Source organism: Poecilia reticulata, chromosome 2 (genome assembly GCF_904066995.2).
Source record: "Poecilia reticulata chromosome 2, P_reticulata-male-v2, whole genome shotgun sequence".
NCBI classification, from domain to species: Eukaryota; Metazoa; Chordata; class Actinopteri; order Cyprinodontiformes; family Poeciliidae; genus Poecilia; species Poecilia reticulata.
The window spans coordinates 6768779-6784098 of record NC_088831.1 but is presented as its reverse complement, the minus strand read 5'-3'; the positions used below and the strand labels follow the sequence as shown (position 1 = coordinate 6784098).

Below are 15320 nucleotides of genomic sequence, written 5' to 3'. Positions count from 1 at the left end.
TACAACCTAATATTCTTCTAAACTTTATTTATGGGTATTGGAGTAAAACAGGGTAAATAAAAAAGCATATCCTTTTCCATTCAGCATACTTTGTGTTGCTCTATGACATAAAACCCATTAAAATACATTATAAGGGTTTAAATGGGAAATATAATGAGGTTATCAGCTATATACGGATGTTTTAGAGGTCAAAGGTAACCCTCAGATTGAACTCCAGTGTGTTTGTGTGTCGCAGTCCGCTCCCGCAGCCTGCTCTTCTACGATGAACAGACTCCCCTGGAGGAGAGTTTGGTACCGTCAGAAGGAGAGGGGCTCCAGTCAGAGATCCACTCTCACATTCAGACCCGTCGGCATACAGCCGACGCCCACAGCAACCAGACAACCGGGCCCAAATTAGACCAAAGGTACAAACGAATCCCGAAAGCTGCAGTGATTCCACACAGGCTCCATGTCGGGTCTTAAACTACTTCTTCCCCTTCCGTCTCCTCAGAGAAACCAAACCAGGCGGAGTCTCGGAGGTTTTCTGACTCTTACATCCTCTTCCTGCTCGAAGCGCTCCGCCCGCTGGTTCCAAACCAGCGACCGTCCTCCTGTTCCCACATCGCTCCGGCTACAAATCAGCCCAGCTTCATCACCCACGTCAAGCACCCTTCATCTTTCTGTTGTACTTGAACACTCTGGATGTAAACATCAACTTTATTGTTGTTTTAATGCACTACAAGTCTAATTTAAAGTAAGCAACTCATTTCACTGAATCAGTTTGCCTGCACAATGCCGTGCAAAAGTACTTCTCCACATTTTGGCACATTATTATTTTATATGATAGGCCAGCACATAGTTGTCTTGGTCAATCTTTACTATCTGATTTGATGTTTTTTTTATACTAAAACATTCAGTTAAAAAACATAAGTCTCAAAATCCCATTTTTAAGAAGAATCACCTAATAAGAAAGGGTTCATTGTTCGCTTAGAATGAGTCGATGCTTGATTTTTAAAATTACTAGTAGCCAGTATTACAAAGCTGCAAAATATGCTTTCAAATTTCAACTCGAAAAAGATGATTTTGAAATAATAAATAATAAAACAAACAGAAAAATCCGCTAAAGTCTAGAAGGAACCAGGTTTATTTACCTAATGCTTCAGATATTGAAGCAGTACTATTTTAAAGTGCCTTCCTTGTTCTGCGGTCCAGTATGGCCCATTTGACCGCACACACGATGCAAAATATAACTATCTGTGATAAAGATGTGTAAAATGCCTTAAAATAAGTAGCTGCATGGCAACCCTAGTTTGCCTTCCCATGTGGCATGTTCTCTTGTCTTTCTCATTTTGAAGTATCTAAGGGAAACTAGCCACTCCATCATGTCATATTTATTCATACCCCAAAGTAACAGGAAGCCCAGGATTATTAAATAAAACATTATTTTACATGTAGATCATCTTAAAAAAGTTGAAATGGACTGAAAAATAAAATTTGGGATTTTTTTCTGAATAATAACATTTATTTATTTTAAGGCTTTTTTACACGTCTACCAGAGGTGCCAGCCAGTAAGTGTGGAGAACTGTAGCATGCATTTATTAAAAGGTCCTAGCACTTTTTTTGATTTTCAAAATAAAACACAAATTATAGGTTATTTCTGCAACTCTATCATTTAATAAGCATTTTTTTTTACTTCTAATTCTGACCAAATGTCTAATTTTTTCTTAGATTTTGGTATTTCTCGGGAGGTGTGTTCTTTTCTTTCATAAAGCGGGGGCCGTTCTGAGGGTAGGAAGCATCACGTCAAAGTTTTTTTTTGTTTTTTGGAAAATATAAATTGTATATGTAATATATTTGCAGCATCAAAAAAAAAAGCATATTTAATTTATGCGGGAAAAAAAATACATGTACTGATTTTTTTTAAGTTAGTTTATCTTATTGTTTTTTAAATAATAACAAAAACACAAAAAGAAAACTTCTAATATATTACGAGCATTGAAAAATTAGCATATTTATTTTATGCAAAATAAAAAAGGAGATGATTTGGCATTTCAGAAGAGGTGAAGTTTCATGGCGTAAAACTGCTGTCGCATGAATTGGGTGCTTCAGAATAATAAAAAAAAAAGATTATTTTCTACATTTCTAACTTCTATTTCTTGGCCACAAATAAAAAAAATGTAAAGAAAAAAAAAAGAAAAAAAAGGAAAAAGAAAAATAGATCACCAATTATCATGCAGCAGCAGTATTTGTTGTATTTATTGATTGCTTGTAGAAAGTGTGTAAATATTGATGAAGCATTGCAGGAGAAAAAGCACCACTAGTTTCAGTTTGATTGAACACTATAATGAAATCTGAAGATTTCCTCACCACTATCTGTAACACAATGCTGTTCTGAAAACCCCAAACAAGTCATTTTAGTCCAAAAGCTGTGTATAACGCATTTCGCTTCATCACGGGTTTCCTCCTTTCCTTTCTTCCATTTAGTTAATTGATTTTGTCTCCATTTTGTCATCGGTAGAGAACAGAAATGCATTATGTGACTGCAGCCAGATCCACTCTCTCTCTTTCTCTCTCTCTCTCTCTTATTCGTCTGGGACCAAATACCAAATGTACATAATTAATAACAACTTCCAGCGTAGTTGTTGTAAATAGTGGGCCTTGTTTTTGTACTGTCATAATCCCAGATTTTAGCCTGTGGAACATCATGTGGGGAAGAAAACAAAAGGGGGTGAGGGGCATCAAAATGAAAGAAATGATGATTGAGGGGCGGGGGGGTCAATTTGTAATTAACTGAGATGACACGGCAACTACACACAGTTTGATTAGTCCAGGAGGCGATTGATTATTGCAAGGTTACCTGAATGTCCTGAGAAAGCAGTCAGGAGCCTCTAGGGGGCGCCAGGCTGTTTGAAATGTGTTTGGATGTGTTGTCTCTGTTTGTTGTATAGCGTCCTGCATGTTCCTCCATATATATATACATATATATATATATATCTATGTTATCATAGTAGTAGTCAGTAGAGTAGAAATGAGCAAAATATTAAAAATCTGCATCAGCAACTCAGTGTCTGTGGACTTCATTCCTCCCTGTGTCTAACATAAAGGGATGGAGAGAGATCCATCCATCCATCCATCCATCCATCCATCCATCCATCCATCCATCCATCCATCCATCCATCCATCCATCCATCCATCCATCCATCCATCCATCCATCCATCCATCCATCCATCCATCCATCCATCCATCCATCCATCCATCCATCCATCCATCCATCCATCCATCCATCCATCCATGATGTCTACTTACCATCCATCCAATCATTCATCCATCCATTCATTGATCCATCCATCCAGTCTTGTTCTGGTCTCTGTCCTCTGTGGCTAAGTCTCTAGCTGAAGTGTTTCAGTATAATGTGTTTCCGGAGCTCCTCCGCCTCGCTGTCCCGCTCCTCCAGCGTCTGCTCGGGACCCTTGGGCTGCTCCAGCGGCTCCGTCCTCTCCAGAGTCCAGGCGTCCAGGCCGGAATGCAGCGAGGCGTTGTGCAGAACGCAGCAGGCCAGGAGGATGGACGAGCTCCTCTCAGGAGAATACTGCTCATGATGGAGAGAAACCTTATGCATGTCATTTTGCTTACACAGGAATATGGAGGCTTTATTAAAAACATACCTGCAGGTTCCCTTTGATGCCGTCTAAACATCTGAATCTGGTCTGAATGGCCCTGAAAGTTCTGTCCACTATCTCGTGCGTCACGGTGTGGGCCAGGTTATACTGAAACTCTCCAGCCGTTCCTGGGCTCTCAACCGGCGTCATCAGCCACTTCTTCAAAGGATAACGTCCGTCACCTTTCAAAGAGCAGACCTGCATTACCGTCGGACCTCTGAACGTCAAACGCGCGACAGCTCCTGGGAGCGCGCCTCACCCAGCAGCCAGCCCTCCTCGTTGTCCTGCAGCTGTTTGGAAATGGCTGACCTCTGCATAATCTTGGTGTCCTCCAGGCCGCCGGGCCACGTTTCAGCGCTGAGTAAAAGCCCCCGGGCGTTGCAGACCAGCTGGCAGGCTATGGAGTGAAAACCCTTCTTGTTCACGTAAGAGGAGGCGTCGCTGTTCGGGGCTTTGATGGCCACCTGTTGAGGAAGGGTTAAGACGAACTTCCACCTGCTTTATTCTAAATTTTGCTTTGAGTGAAAATCCAGCTTCTTTAGCAATTATCTTTTTATGTTTGACCCCTATTTCTGTGTAGTGAATCTATATAATATGTGAGTTTCAATTTCTGAAATGAAAAATAGACCAAAATTGAATTTTTTCATACTGTAATTTTTTAGATGTATCTGTATATTGAGGATAACTGAATATAAAAGGCAAATCACACTTAAACCGTTCTAAAACCTGCTCTTCTGCTGCTTTACAGTTATTCCCTACTTTGTGGCCATCTTTTCTATAAGACACAATTTTCCAGGCATTGCTAAAAAAGAAAGTGAAGGTGAGAGTCTTTTGATCAGCTAACCTGAACACAGTCGAGAACGCCGAGGACTCCTGGAAATCCTGCCACCCTCTGAAACTCCTCGAAGGAGTACTCTCTGTTGGACGGATCTCTGTTTGAACAGCATGCATTAGTTTAAAATTTCCCATAAAGGTGGCGAGCGTTAAATCAAAGTGTAACATATGTACCTGTTGAAAGTGATGAACTGTGGCGCTTTCTCCACCAGAGCTTTAGTCACATTGGTCACACATCTGGACATGGACGCCTGGCTGATCCCTATTATATCCCCCATGGACGTCTGGAACGAGCCAGACGTATAGAAGCCCAACGCTGCCAACACCTGAACCTCGGGACTGATTGCTCTGGATCTCAGGGTTCTCCTGGAAAGAGTCTGCCGAATGGAAATTACGAGAGGTGACGCAATATGGGAACTGCAAACATCACTTCTTTTTAAGACGGAAATCTTTAAAAAGTAATGATTATTAAGTGCACATAGGCCTGTCACAATAACAAATTTTGCTGGACGATAAATTGTCTAAAAAATTATTGCGATAAACGATAATATTGTTTCAAGACCTTTTGACACTGATTTAATGGAAATGACTAATAATACATGCGATTTCCTGATAGATGCACTTTATTTTCAAAAGAACATGTAACACTGGAACTGATAAACTAAATAAACAAAACAATCAAAAACAAAAATAAAATTGATTCTCAGTCTCCATTAACAAAAAACATACTTGAATAAAAACTAAACAGCATAAAGCCAAAGTAGAAATACATACTGCATTCAACCAAAAGAGTGCAGATTATGAAGTCTGTATACTATATTGTCCTTCAGTAATCACTAGATTTAAATAGAGAAGATGGGCACATCCGACTACCTAATGCAGTAGTTCATACTACACGATTTTTTTGCCCCTATTTTCCTCTTATGACAATCTTAGATCGTTGGCCGATCTAACCGATCATCCTGTAGTGTGTGGTGGGTTACGGTAGATCGTCGTGGCCGCTCCGAAATAAATCAGGGGTTTTCCCCGACTGGGAGCTTAACGCAGCCCGTTGAATGTGACAGGTAGCCAATCAGAAAGCGCGGATTCTCCTCAGCGCTTTCTGAGGGGAAATTACGGAGGGCGGACATTGGAGATATGTGGAAACAACATTAATGTTTATTCAACATTTCGTGAAAATAATATAGAAATGACAAGGAGAGGAGTTGGAGCCAAATTGCTACCTCAGTTGATGAACCCGGTAAGTTTTCAGCTGTTCTTCGTTAACGTGACATAAATAGGTTATAATGATTTTCATTCAGTCAGGACTTTACGCTGACTCTAGCCACATGCATCACAGGTAGATTCTAGATAAGCATTGATTAATGCCTGATTTTAAAATGAGTTAACTGGACTTGTAGCCATTATTTTTGTGCCCATGTGGCTGGACACCACACGGCACGACCAACCCGATCGAACCGTTATACCTAGGATTTCTGTCGGCTAAGGTGTCTCAGGTTTTGGGAATGGGCCGACAACTCGTGTAATGTGCGCTGGACATTAGACTAAGGAAATGAGGAAGGGAGGGTCAGTGGAGAGCACCGGAGCTGAGCCTTTTTCATTCAGTGTCATCAACAGAAAGAAAAAAGGCCGGAAGAGACGATAAAGACGATAATTAAAATGAGGTCGATAGGTTTAATTTATCGTCCGATTAATTGATTTATCGTTTATCGCGACAGGCCTAAGTGCACACCTCTCTGAGTAATTCCACCAGATACAGGATGAAGTCTCTCGGAAATCCAAAGTTTGAGAGGAGAACGCTGTTTGAAACGGTGTCCAGGTCAAAGCGCTCCAGAGTCTTATGGCCTCGCTCATGCAGAAGAAGATCGCAGTCTAAGATGGCTATAGGGACGGCCATGCTGAGGGAAAAGAAGAAGAAGCACAATGCAGAAAATGTAAATTGTGTGCCAAGTGAAATATTTTTTGTGAAACATTGATGAGTCATTTTCAGTTTTCCTGCAGAAGAAACTAGTTTTAAGCGTTTGTGTTGCCATGCACTAACAGGTTACAAGGAAAGACAAAACAAAAACCCATCAACAATAATAAGTAAAATGAAAAGAAAAATGTATTTTTATAATTGAAATAAAAATGTCAAAAAGACAACATGTGACACAGATAATGCCAAAACATAACTTTTTTGGGCAAAATGCAAAAAGCTGTGTGAGACAGTAAAGTAACACCGCACTGGTATCTTCGTCACACTGACCACAATGAAACACGGTGGTGGTAGCAGCATGCTGTGGGGCTGCTTTTCTTCAGCAGACACAGGGAAGCTGAGATCCTCTGTTTAAGGGTGGAAATTACTTGAGACTGGACAGGAGGTTCACCTTCCAGCACAACAATGAAGCTAAACATGGTTTATGTCCTAGTTAAATTCCAAGCCTAAATTCTGATAAAAATCTGTGAACATCGGGTCTCTAAACATAAAAAGCCAGTTAAGGCATAACTCAAAACACTTGCAAACTGGACACCAGGCATAATTTTTCTTCTATTTTACAACTAGGCACTACTTTGTCTGGTCTGTCACAGAAAATACCCCAAAAAAATCCTGTGAAGATTGTGGTTCTAATGTGACAAAATGTGAAGTTCGAAGAGTGTAAATACTTTTGCAGGTACTATGTCTGGGTTAGCTATTTCTCTTCAGGATGCTCCATTAAGGCTTTCTCGTGATTCTATATTGCTGGTATATATTTAAATGTATGCATTACGCATATGCATTCATTTTGGTACAATGCAGCATTAACATCGTGATATGTGCTTTTTAAACAGGCAAAGAAAAGCTTTGTTAAGCCTAAAGAGGCTTAAGATAGCATAACATAAACACAAGTGCTAACCCAATTTTCTATCTAGTTTTTAGCTAGCTTCGTTCCATTGGGTCTAATCTCAGCTCAGTATGGTCCGCCTAACAACTCTGCAGACTCGGTGAAACTAGCTGACTTCAAATCAACCTCTAAGCCTTTTCAATACCTTTAAAAACCATAGTTTACCTTCAGATAAGCTAGCATCTGGCAACCAAAATAAGCCAAAGGAAACTTCGTTTGCGGTATCCAATCGCAGATTCGACACAGCAAATTTAGTATATATATATATATATATATATATATATATAAAATTAAATGTTTTCTAGTTCACTAAAGGTGTCCTCAGAGTTATGCATAATATAATTGTATACTATGCTGTTCAAGTGAATAAATATTACAGAAGAAGGATGTAGCGAAAGTGCGAGTTGGAGATCGCTGCTACATAAACACGTCGACATGGAGAAGATAAACAGAAAAGTGGCACAGCAGCTGCTGACGTTATGTGTGTCCGAAAATGGCCTATGAATGTTTATAGAAAATACTAATTCTGTTATGTGTTTAAGCTCATGTCTATTATATTGAACGCCCATCGCTAAGGAAACGGCTAATGTAAGTTTTGGTGTTTTTAACGCTTTACAAAGCCCTCGTTATTCAGCCAGTCAGCTAGCATTAGCAACATGCTAACGCTGGTATAGCAGTGACTCACTATTCTGTCAGGAAAACAAGCAGTAGTTATTCCAGAAATCCTCCTGTTATGTTTTCGTTTTTCATATAACAGACGCTGTAGATGAAAAAATGTTGCAGTCAGTCTTTGTACTATGAATGACCTCCATATTTAATCAGGTTTATTTCTAATAAGCGTGGAGGCCTTATTTGTTTTCCAGAACTAAGGGTTGTGTAAGGTTTAAAAGCTGCCTTTGTAAACAACGGATGTCGCTGTTATGTCGAACACTTTCTCTCTGCATTCATTTCATTTAGAAATACGAAAATGCAGAAACATTAGCTTTAAGCCAAAATTGTTTATGTAGGTCAAACTTTGCTTTGGTTTGTGGCTTAAGTAGTTCAACATTTTTTGATGCTTTTTACAGCAAAAAGCTAAGTTTTGCACCTAATTTAGTTATTTTGATCATTCTTATGATTAAGCATGATGAGCATAGAACAGAGAGTGGAAAATCCAAAAATGTACATTTGGTTTTGCATTTAATTATCTGTGCCTCTACTTTTGTGTATTAAAAATGTAATATATTTGTAATTACATGATTTGCTTTTTTACTGTTAACATTCTATTAATTTAGATTGGAATATTTTAAGCTTTTATTTTTGCAATACATTTATTTTTACTTACTTTTCTATGTTTTTGCCTTAACATTGCTCCTATTTGACACTTGGTTGTAAAGTTCATGGGTTCTGTAAAGGTCTTTGTGTTGTTTAAAGATTGCTTTATGACTTACTTTTTACATAATTATTTAAGTATTTCAATTTCTTATACATTTATATAAATAACTGGGTTTTTTTTTAATGAATGATGCAGAAAAATGTCCTAATAGATTGTGTCTCCTGTGATCCGCAGGGTCGTGACAACATGGACGGTGACCTGAGTCCACAGGATAAGAAAGACTTGGACAAGTTCATCAAGTTTTTTGCCTTAAAGGTCAGAGGGCAGCCTAAGGCTTACGTTTATGTTGTATCTAAAGGCTTTTTCACTTGTTCCAAAAGTTTTCCAGATTTTTTTTTGTCATCCATTTAGACGTCCACATCCCTGTTTTCAGCAACTTTCTCCAGATTCATTCCCACACCTCTGTTTGTGTTTGTCTGTAGACCGTTCAGGTGATCGTTCAGGCTCGCCTGGGGGAGAAGATCTGCACTCGCTCGTCTTCGTCACCCACCGGCTCAGACTGGGTAAAAAACTAAAGCTCCGTTTTAATTTATTTTTCTTTTCTTTTATCATTTCATACCTCTACCTTGATGGTCTTCTGATGTGAAGCATTTTTTTTTTCCCCCTGTTCCACGTTCTGTTTAGTTTAACTTGGCCATCAAAGACATCCCAGAGGTCACTCATGAGGCCAAGAAGGCGCTGGCCGGCCAGCTTCCAGGCATCGGCCGATCCATGTGTGTGGAGATCTCCCTAAAGACCTCAGAGGTAGAACTCATAAAGTCTCTTTAGTTTCAGCTTCTCATAACCAAGGAGAGTTTTTGTTGCTAAATTCATCTTGTTTTGTCTCCATCTTCATTGCTCAGGGAGACTCCATGGAGTTAGAGACTTGGTGCCTGGAGATGAACGAGAAGTAAGCAGCGTTTCAGCTCCAGCTTAGCTACCGTTCCACGTTTAACCTGCGTGATTTCTGGCTCTCCTGCAGGTGCGATAAGGACATTAAAGTGTCGTACACCGTCTATAACCGGCTGTCTGTCCTCCTAAAATCTCTGCTGGCCATCACCAGAGTGACTCCAGCCTATAAGCTGTCCAGAAAGCAGGGCCACGACTACGTCATATTGTACAGGTGTCCTGATCAGCGCCGACGCCGATCTCTTGAATTCAGCCATATAAAAATTAAGATATCCACCTAAATGTTGTCTCCTGTGTAGGATCTACTTTGGGGAAGTCCAGCTGGGTGGATTAGGAGAAGGTAACTTTAGTTCTGGTCTGTTTAATGTGTGATTGTCCTCGGTCTGTCAGTCAATTTGAATTTTTTTTTAACCGAGGTTTCCAAACGGTGCGCGTCGGTGTTGTCGGCACCCCGGTCGGCACGGTAACGCTGTCATGTGCCTACCGCACCAACCTGGCGTTCATGTCCAGCAGGTGACCAGCACGTTGCCACTGCAGCTCAGTCCGTCCTTCAGCTCAGCAGGTTAACGACAGTCTGGATTTCCTCTGCAGGCAGTTCGAACGGTCGGCTCCCATCATGGGAATCATCGTGGATCACTTTGTGGACGCGCCCTGCGGCAACCAGCGTCCAATCACAATGGGACAGCCCTGCAACTACAGGTAGGCCTTCCCGGTTGCTTCTGAGTCGTCCTCTAGCTTCCTGTGCTTCGACGAAACCACTTCCTGTCTGTGCGTCTTCAGAGCCCCGGATGAGGACGACGGCGGAGCGTTTGCTGGAGTTCACGACTCTCAGGAGGTCTGCACCACCTCCTTCTCCACCTCCCCTCCCTCTCAGGTGAGCCCACACTCCTCCTCTCTCTCTTTATTTGTCGAGTCTCACTCCTGATTATCATTTCACTCTCTTCTCTCGTTTTCTCGTCCGTTTCCTTTAACTTTTGTCGTTCACGTGGACTCAGTGTGTCTGCACTCTGAGTCCGTCCCCTTCCAAACTGTCCAAGCCCCTCCCGCTGGACAGTCTCCAGCTCCCATTGGCTCCAGGACTTGTCACTCACAATGTGAGTCTTTAGTGGTGTTTGACGGTGTGTGTTTTTTGTGTGAGAAGCGCTGAAGCTCACCCAACAGACTTCGCCTCTCTAGTTTTGTGTTCATCACAACCTTCTCCATCGCTTGACCTCCGGAGTCCTTGCAGCTAGCTTAGAGCTGAGTTTTTGCATCCCTGTAGCTTCACTTTGTTGTGGTTCGCTGTCACTTGTAGCAACGTAGTTGACTCATAATGCTTGACACACACCTTCTCACATCCCTTCAGCACCAACAGGAACTTTAGTGTTTGCTACTTGGTTATTATTTCCTGTTTTTTGTTGTTTTTTTTGTCTCTGCAGCTCTATGCTTCCAGGTTGTCCTACCAGCCTGCACCTACAGGAGGAGCTGCTGAGTTCAACACAAACCAGGTATGCAGCACAAAGTAAACAGATGTTTACTTGGGGAAATAATAAAGTTAAAGAGGTATGAAAACTTAAGCCAGGAGTTTTCCAAAATCATTGAGTCAAAAGTATTAAAAGATTAAAATACATTTTGGGGGGTTTACTTGAACAAATGCATTCTCAGTTATAAAAACAGGGTTTGGGCGACTTTCTTTTGAAACTTTTTCTGTATTTAGTCAAGTTTAATAAATTAGACAAAACCTGATGTGGGTGCAGTAATATAGATTTTTCAGTAGAAGTCTCTGGAGAGACGAGGACCTACTTGGTATAAGAGCTTGGTTGTAAAAAAGATTTATATTTTGTGTTGTAATCAACACTTTCTATTGTCGGAAAATATCAGTACTCGAGTCCCTCGGCTTCTGCTCAGTGACGTTCTCTCTCCCAGGTTAAAGAAGGCGGGAACGTTCTGGTTCCGAATCAGCCTCCTCATGGAGCGGATGTCCATCTGACCGTAGAAAACGCTCCAAACACACCGAGCAGCAGGTGCGTTCCTTCACACCAGCACCTTCAGTTTAATTTGGAAAATATCGCTAAGAAAAACTCTGATGGCGCTGCCCAACAGTGGGGATGAAGACGGCCTGATGCAGAGCGGAGAGGGAAGGAGGGACGACGGGAGGAGGAGCGTCTCTCCCTCTGACCCGGTGGAGTCCCTCAACGCGTTCACAAGGAAGGTCGGGGCTTTTGTGAATAAACCCAACACTCAGGTAATCAATGCGACATGACACCCGGTCTCCCCTCACTGTCCTCTCCATGAAAGCTGGTAAAAAGATAAGTTTTTTTTTTGTTTGTGTGCGTCTGTGTAGATAACAGCTGCCAGTCTGGATCTCCCATTCGCCGCGTTTGCTCCTCGTGGCCTGGACTCTGAGGAGAACGATCCCATGGTGATCTGATCTGGTTTTTAACACGTACCTCAGCGTCTTTAGTCTTGTGCGTCCTGCTGCTGGGAGGTGACCGTGTGTGTGTGTGTGTGTGTGTGTGTGTGTGTGTTTTTGTGGTCAGGTGCGTCCTCCGGACTCTCCTCCCTCCCAGTCGCCCCTGCAGGCCAGCCTTCACTCTCAGGGCTCGGACGGATCGGGACCGCAGGACGACTTTGTCATGGTCGACTTTGTGAGTGGTTTCTGACTTCAAAAACTATCAGCATAAAACACACAAACAACTGAGTAAAGCGGCCACTTTTTAAATTAATACGTTTTTCTCACTAGAATCCCATATTTATTTTGTTATTCATTCGGTAGTACAGACGTAAGTAACATTGAAGGAGAACGATGCTAATCATGGTCTGATTTAGTTTTTTTTTTTATCTGTCCCTGTGTGCAGCGTCCAGCTTTCTCTAAAGACGACCTTCTGCCGATGGATCTGGGCACTTTCTACCGAGAGTTTCAGAACCCTCCACAGCTGGCCAGCCTCTCGCTGCACACCAGCTCCCAGTCGATGGCTGACGACCTGGTAAACGACGCGCCCTCTTCCCCTCTTGTTTTGTCCGATGGTGTATTGGGGCCATTGTAGATTGTTATGAAAAAACAAAAAATGTAATAAAATAAAAGTTTATTTCTACAAAAAAGCTGGACATTTTCTAGAAAGAAAAACTTGGGAAATTTGAGTTTGAAAATAAAAAAAAACAACAACACTGAAATCTTTTTTTTGATTCATCTCAGAAATTAAAAGAAGAAAAAAAAACCCCCAGAAAATGTATTATTTTGGGATCCCAGAAATGTTCTTTTTAAAAAGTCAAATTTGACTTTTGAAACTCTTATTTCTAGAAAATCTCATATTAATCTCAAATGTCTTTTATTTTCTAGCAAACTTTTCGCTTTTGAAGCTCAAAAAAACTCCATCTTTTTTTTTTTCTCGAAAAATTTCAGAGAAACCTTTCTTCTAACTACAATGGCCCTGATACGCCATCATCGTTTTGCGCTACATTTTTAGTTGAAGAACATTAAACAAAGGACTGATGTGAGCTGGTTCGTTTGCAGGACTCTCTGCCAGAGAAACTGCGCGTGTACGAGAAGAACATCGACGAATTTGACGCGTTTGTGGACATGCTTCAGTAGGACGAATGAAGGAAAAGTCGGCCTGCGACTAAAAGCTGAATTGATCAGAAGAAGGGGCGGAGGTCTCTCTGTGTGTCGTGTGAGAATTAGTCAGAATACATCATGTTTAAAAGCTGTTTGTGTCTGAAAACTTCTTACCTGTTCACTTATAGTCTGCTTCACTGTAAATACTGTAATATCTGGTGACACTGGCTCACTTACCATCGCCGTCTGGAGGCTGCGATCAAACCGACAGCTTTAATTTATGTGTTGCATAATTCTGCTCTTGTAGTCAAACGATCATGGGGCAGCCATGCAAATCCACGGACAGATTCCGCTAGTAATGCCCTCGTTATAAATCCTCCCTTTCTCTTAACCTGTAAATGTAAAAAAACAACAAAAAAAAAACAGGTTTTTAACATGTCTAAAAAGGTTTTTTTTTTTCCTTTTCTTTTTCTGGATGTTGCTCATAACCCTGCAGAGCATAAACTCACTGTGTTTTTCTTATAAATGAAAAAGATTAATTCGTTGGTTGTGCAGAGCGTGGCGTTCCCAGCTGGCCTGGGGATTTAAACAGCCACTGTGAATTGGACCAGATGAACCCCAGACACATTTGACAGTGAAGAAGCTGCAGTTTCTCTGTGAGCAGAGCCCACATGTCAGACTGCAGCCGGAAAGCTCAACCCGTTGACTCAGAGATGGAAACAAACACTCAACAGGTACCCTGGAATCAGCTCCAACATGACCACCCTGAAGCTCTGATTGGCCCCAGGCTGCTTGCATTGGGACTAAATTAAGAACCGTTCCAACACATTCATGTATATTGTGTGAAATATGTAAAAAGGATAAAGAATTCCCAGCTACCCACAGCATTCATGGTTGAAAGTTTTGATTTAAAGTATTCTGTTGAAGTAGATGTCCTAATAAAGCCTGGCTGCTCTGTTTACTGTGCGTCTTTTCCGTTTTAGCTCGAAATGAACTCAAATCCTTTTCTAATTAAACAGTGGACGATTACTACACAGGGGTAAAGTTACCATTTCATACCGGACAAACAAAATTGCGCTAACATTTCTGAAGTAACTTGAACTCCCCAATTAAATGTTTTTTTAAAGTCTATGCATACTAATTAAAAGGGTTACATAAAATCTCTGGGAACTATTCAGGCAGCAGGATCAGAACTGTTACATTATCATTTTACATAGTTTTTAAGGTTATGTGTAAATTTAAGCTACATGACCAATAAAGTACTTGTTTCCTTCCACCTAACTTTCCAGCTAGACAATTTCATTTCTTATGCACTGTGACCCTAAAGGCTTATTTACTGCCCGTTTTGTTTTGAAATATTCTTAGCCTGTTATTTTTGCTTTCTAGGTTAAATCTATTCACAATGAAACGGAATTATTACATAAAACTGAAATAGAAAATACTATTTGCTTGGAGGTGCTCAGTCTCCTCCAGAATAAGTTATAGCACCACCTAGCGTCGGTGCTTAGCTTAGCGTTAAAACATCTTTAACGCTAAAGGTAGTTAAAGATGTTATAACCAGCGGTAGTGTTTGAAGAACAAAACGCCGTCTATGCTGAACTCCCTTGTTTAGAAGTGGTGGAAAAATGATCCAGTTCTTTCGCCAGGCGTCTGAAACGGACCGATGGACCTTCAGCTAATGCTCACACCACAGGTAAAGCTAACGAGTGAAACAGTAGCTGGAAGTTGACTTACTGGTAGATTGTTTCTAGGTGTAGTGTTATCTTCCGAAAGATTCCTTGACTAAAAAAAAATAAAAGTCCAAACTAAGACATTTAAAACTTTGTGATAATTGGAGGTCAAGTTATCTTCGCTTTACTTCCACTCCGTCCTCCGTCTGACATGATGCATTCAAGGAAAAATGGAGAAAAAGCAAAGAAAGTAAGAATTTTGTTTTGGAACAATACTTAATACTTTAACATCTTAATTGAAATCTGTAAGCGTTTTAAACCCCGCAATGTAAATTATTTTGCTTAGCTTAGGTTGACTCTTGACCCTCAAATATTAACGCCCACTGTTCGGCCAATCACATTTCTATTTTTAATCGGTCATTAGTATAATTCAAAGTTATCTAGTAACTGTATTTCAGGTATTCATCAGCTCAAGGTTCCAACATATTAGTAAAAGTGCCAGACTGACTTCATTCCTA

General features: G+C 40.9%; 3 protein-coding genes across 6 annotated transcripts in view; 2 read left to right on the top strand and 1 right to left on the bottom strand.

Annotated features, from left to right (window-relative positions):
- The window catches only part of creb3l1 (cAMP responsive element binding protein 3-like 1), a 31563-nt gene extending 28524 nt beyond the window's left edge, over positions 1-3039 (top strand). For both annotated transcript variants that reach the window (XM_008426625.3, XM_008426617.3), the window contains 2 exons: positions 236-404; positions 491-3039. In XM_008426625.3, coding sequence (XP_008424847.2) covers positions 236-404; positions 491-527 — 206 coding nt within the window. In that variant the 3' untranslated portion in view covers positions 528-3039. The remainder of the gene's footprint in view (positions 1-235; positions 405-490) is intronic.
- On the bottom strand, positions 2220-7576 carry harbi1 (harbinger transposase derived 1). Of its 2 annotated transcripts, none has more exons than XM_081616307.1 (7): positions 7500-7576; positions 6206-6371; positions 4648-4850; positions 4484-4571; positions 3899-4103; positions 3646-3821; positions 2220-3569 (listed from the first exon to the last, which is right to left on the bottom strand). In XM_081616307.1, the coding sequence occupies exons 2-7, from the start codon at positions 6368-6370 to the stop codon at positions 3369-3371; spliced, it is 1038 nt and encodes a 345-aa protein (XP_081472433.1). In that variant the 5' UTR covers position 6371; positions 7500-7576; the 3' UTR covers positions 2220-3368. The 2 variants fall into 2 exon arrangements, with proteins under 2 accessions (XP_081472433.1, XP_081472426.1); XM_081616300.1 differs by lacking the exon at positions 7500-7576 and adding an exon at positions 6719-7010.
- A 174-nt stretch (positions 7577-7750) lies between these two features.
- Positions 7751-14093, top strand: atg13 (ATG13 autophagy related 13 homolog (S. cerevisiae)). Of its 2 annotated transcripts, XM_008426579.3 has the most exons (18): positions 7751-7922; positions 8884-8964; positions 9132-9212; positions 9334-9453; positions 9552-9598; positions 9671-9811; positions 9897-9937; positions 10014-10110; positions 10189-10296; positions 10378-10471; positions 10593-10691; positions 11016-11084; positions 11503-11600; positions 11680-11821; positions 11921-11998; positions 12117-12224; positions 12435-12563; positions 13091-14093. In XM_008426579.3, the coding sequence occupies exons 2-18, from the start codon at positions 8896-8898 to the stop codon at positions 13166-13168; spliced, it is 1599 nt and encodes a 532-aa protein (XP_008424801.2). In that variant the 5' UTR covers positions 7751-7922; positions 8884-8895; the 3' UTR covers positions 13169-14093. The 2 variants fall into 2 exon arrangements, with proteins under 2 accessions (XP_008424801.2, XP_008424806.2); XM_008426584.3 differs by lacking the exon at positions 10593-10691.
- Positions 14094-15320: the final 1227 nt, after the last annotated feature.

Coding starts and splice junctions, on each gene's coding strand:
- harbi1 (XM_081616300.1), bottom strand. CDS start 6,867: ATGTTTAGCTTCATTGTTGTGCTGGAAGGTGAACCTCCTGTCCAGTCT. Junction 4,104..4,483: donor GCGTTCTCGACTGTGTTCAG/GTTAGCTGATCA, acceptor CTTCCTCAACAG/GTGGCCATCAAAGCCCCGAA. Junction 3,822..3,898: donor CGAGGAGGGCTGGCTGCTGG/GTGAGGCGCGCT, acceptor GCTCTTTGAAAG/GTGACGGACGTTATCCTTTG.
- atg13 (XM_008426579.3), top strand. CDS start 8,896: ATGGACGGTGACCTGAGTCCACAGGATAAGAAAGACTTGGACAAGTTC. Junction 10,111..10,188: donor CTGGCGTTCATGTCCAGCAG/GTGACCAGCACG, acceptor TTTCCTCTGCAG/GCAGTTCGAACGGTCGGCTC. Junction 11,822..11,920: donor TGAATAAACCCAACACTCAG/GTAATCAATGCG, acceptor GCGTCTGTGTAG/ATAACAGCTGCCAGTCTGGA.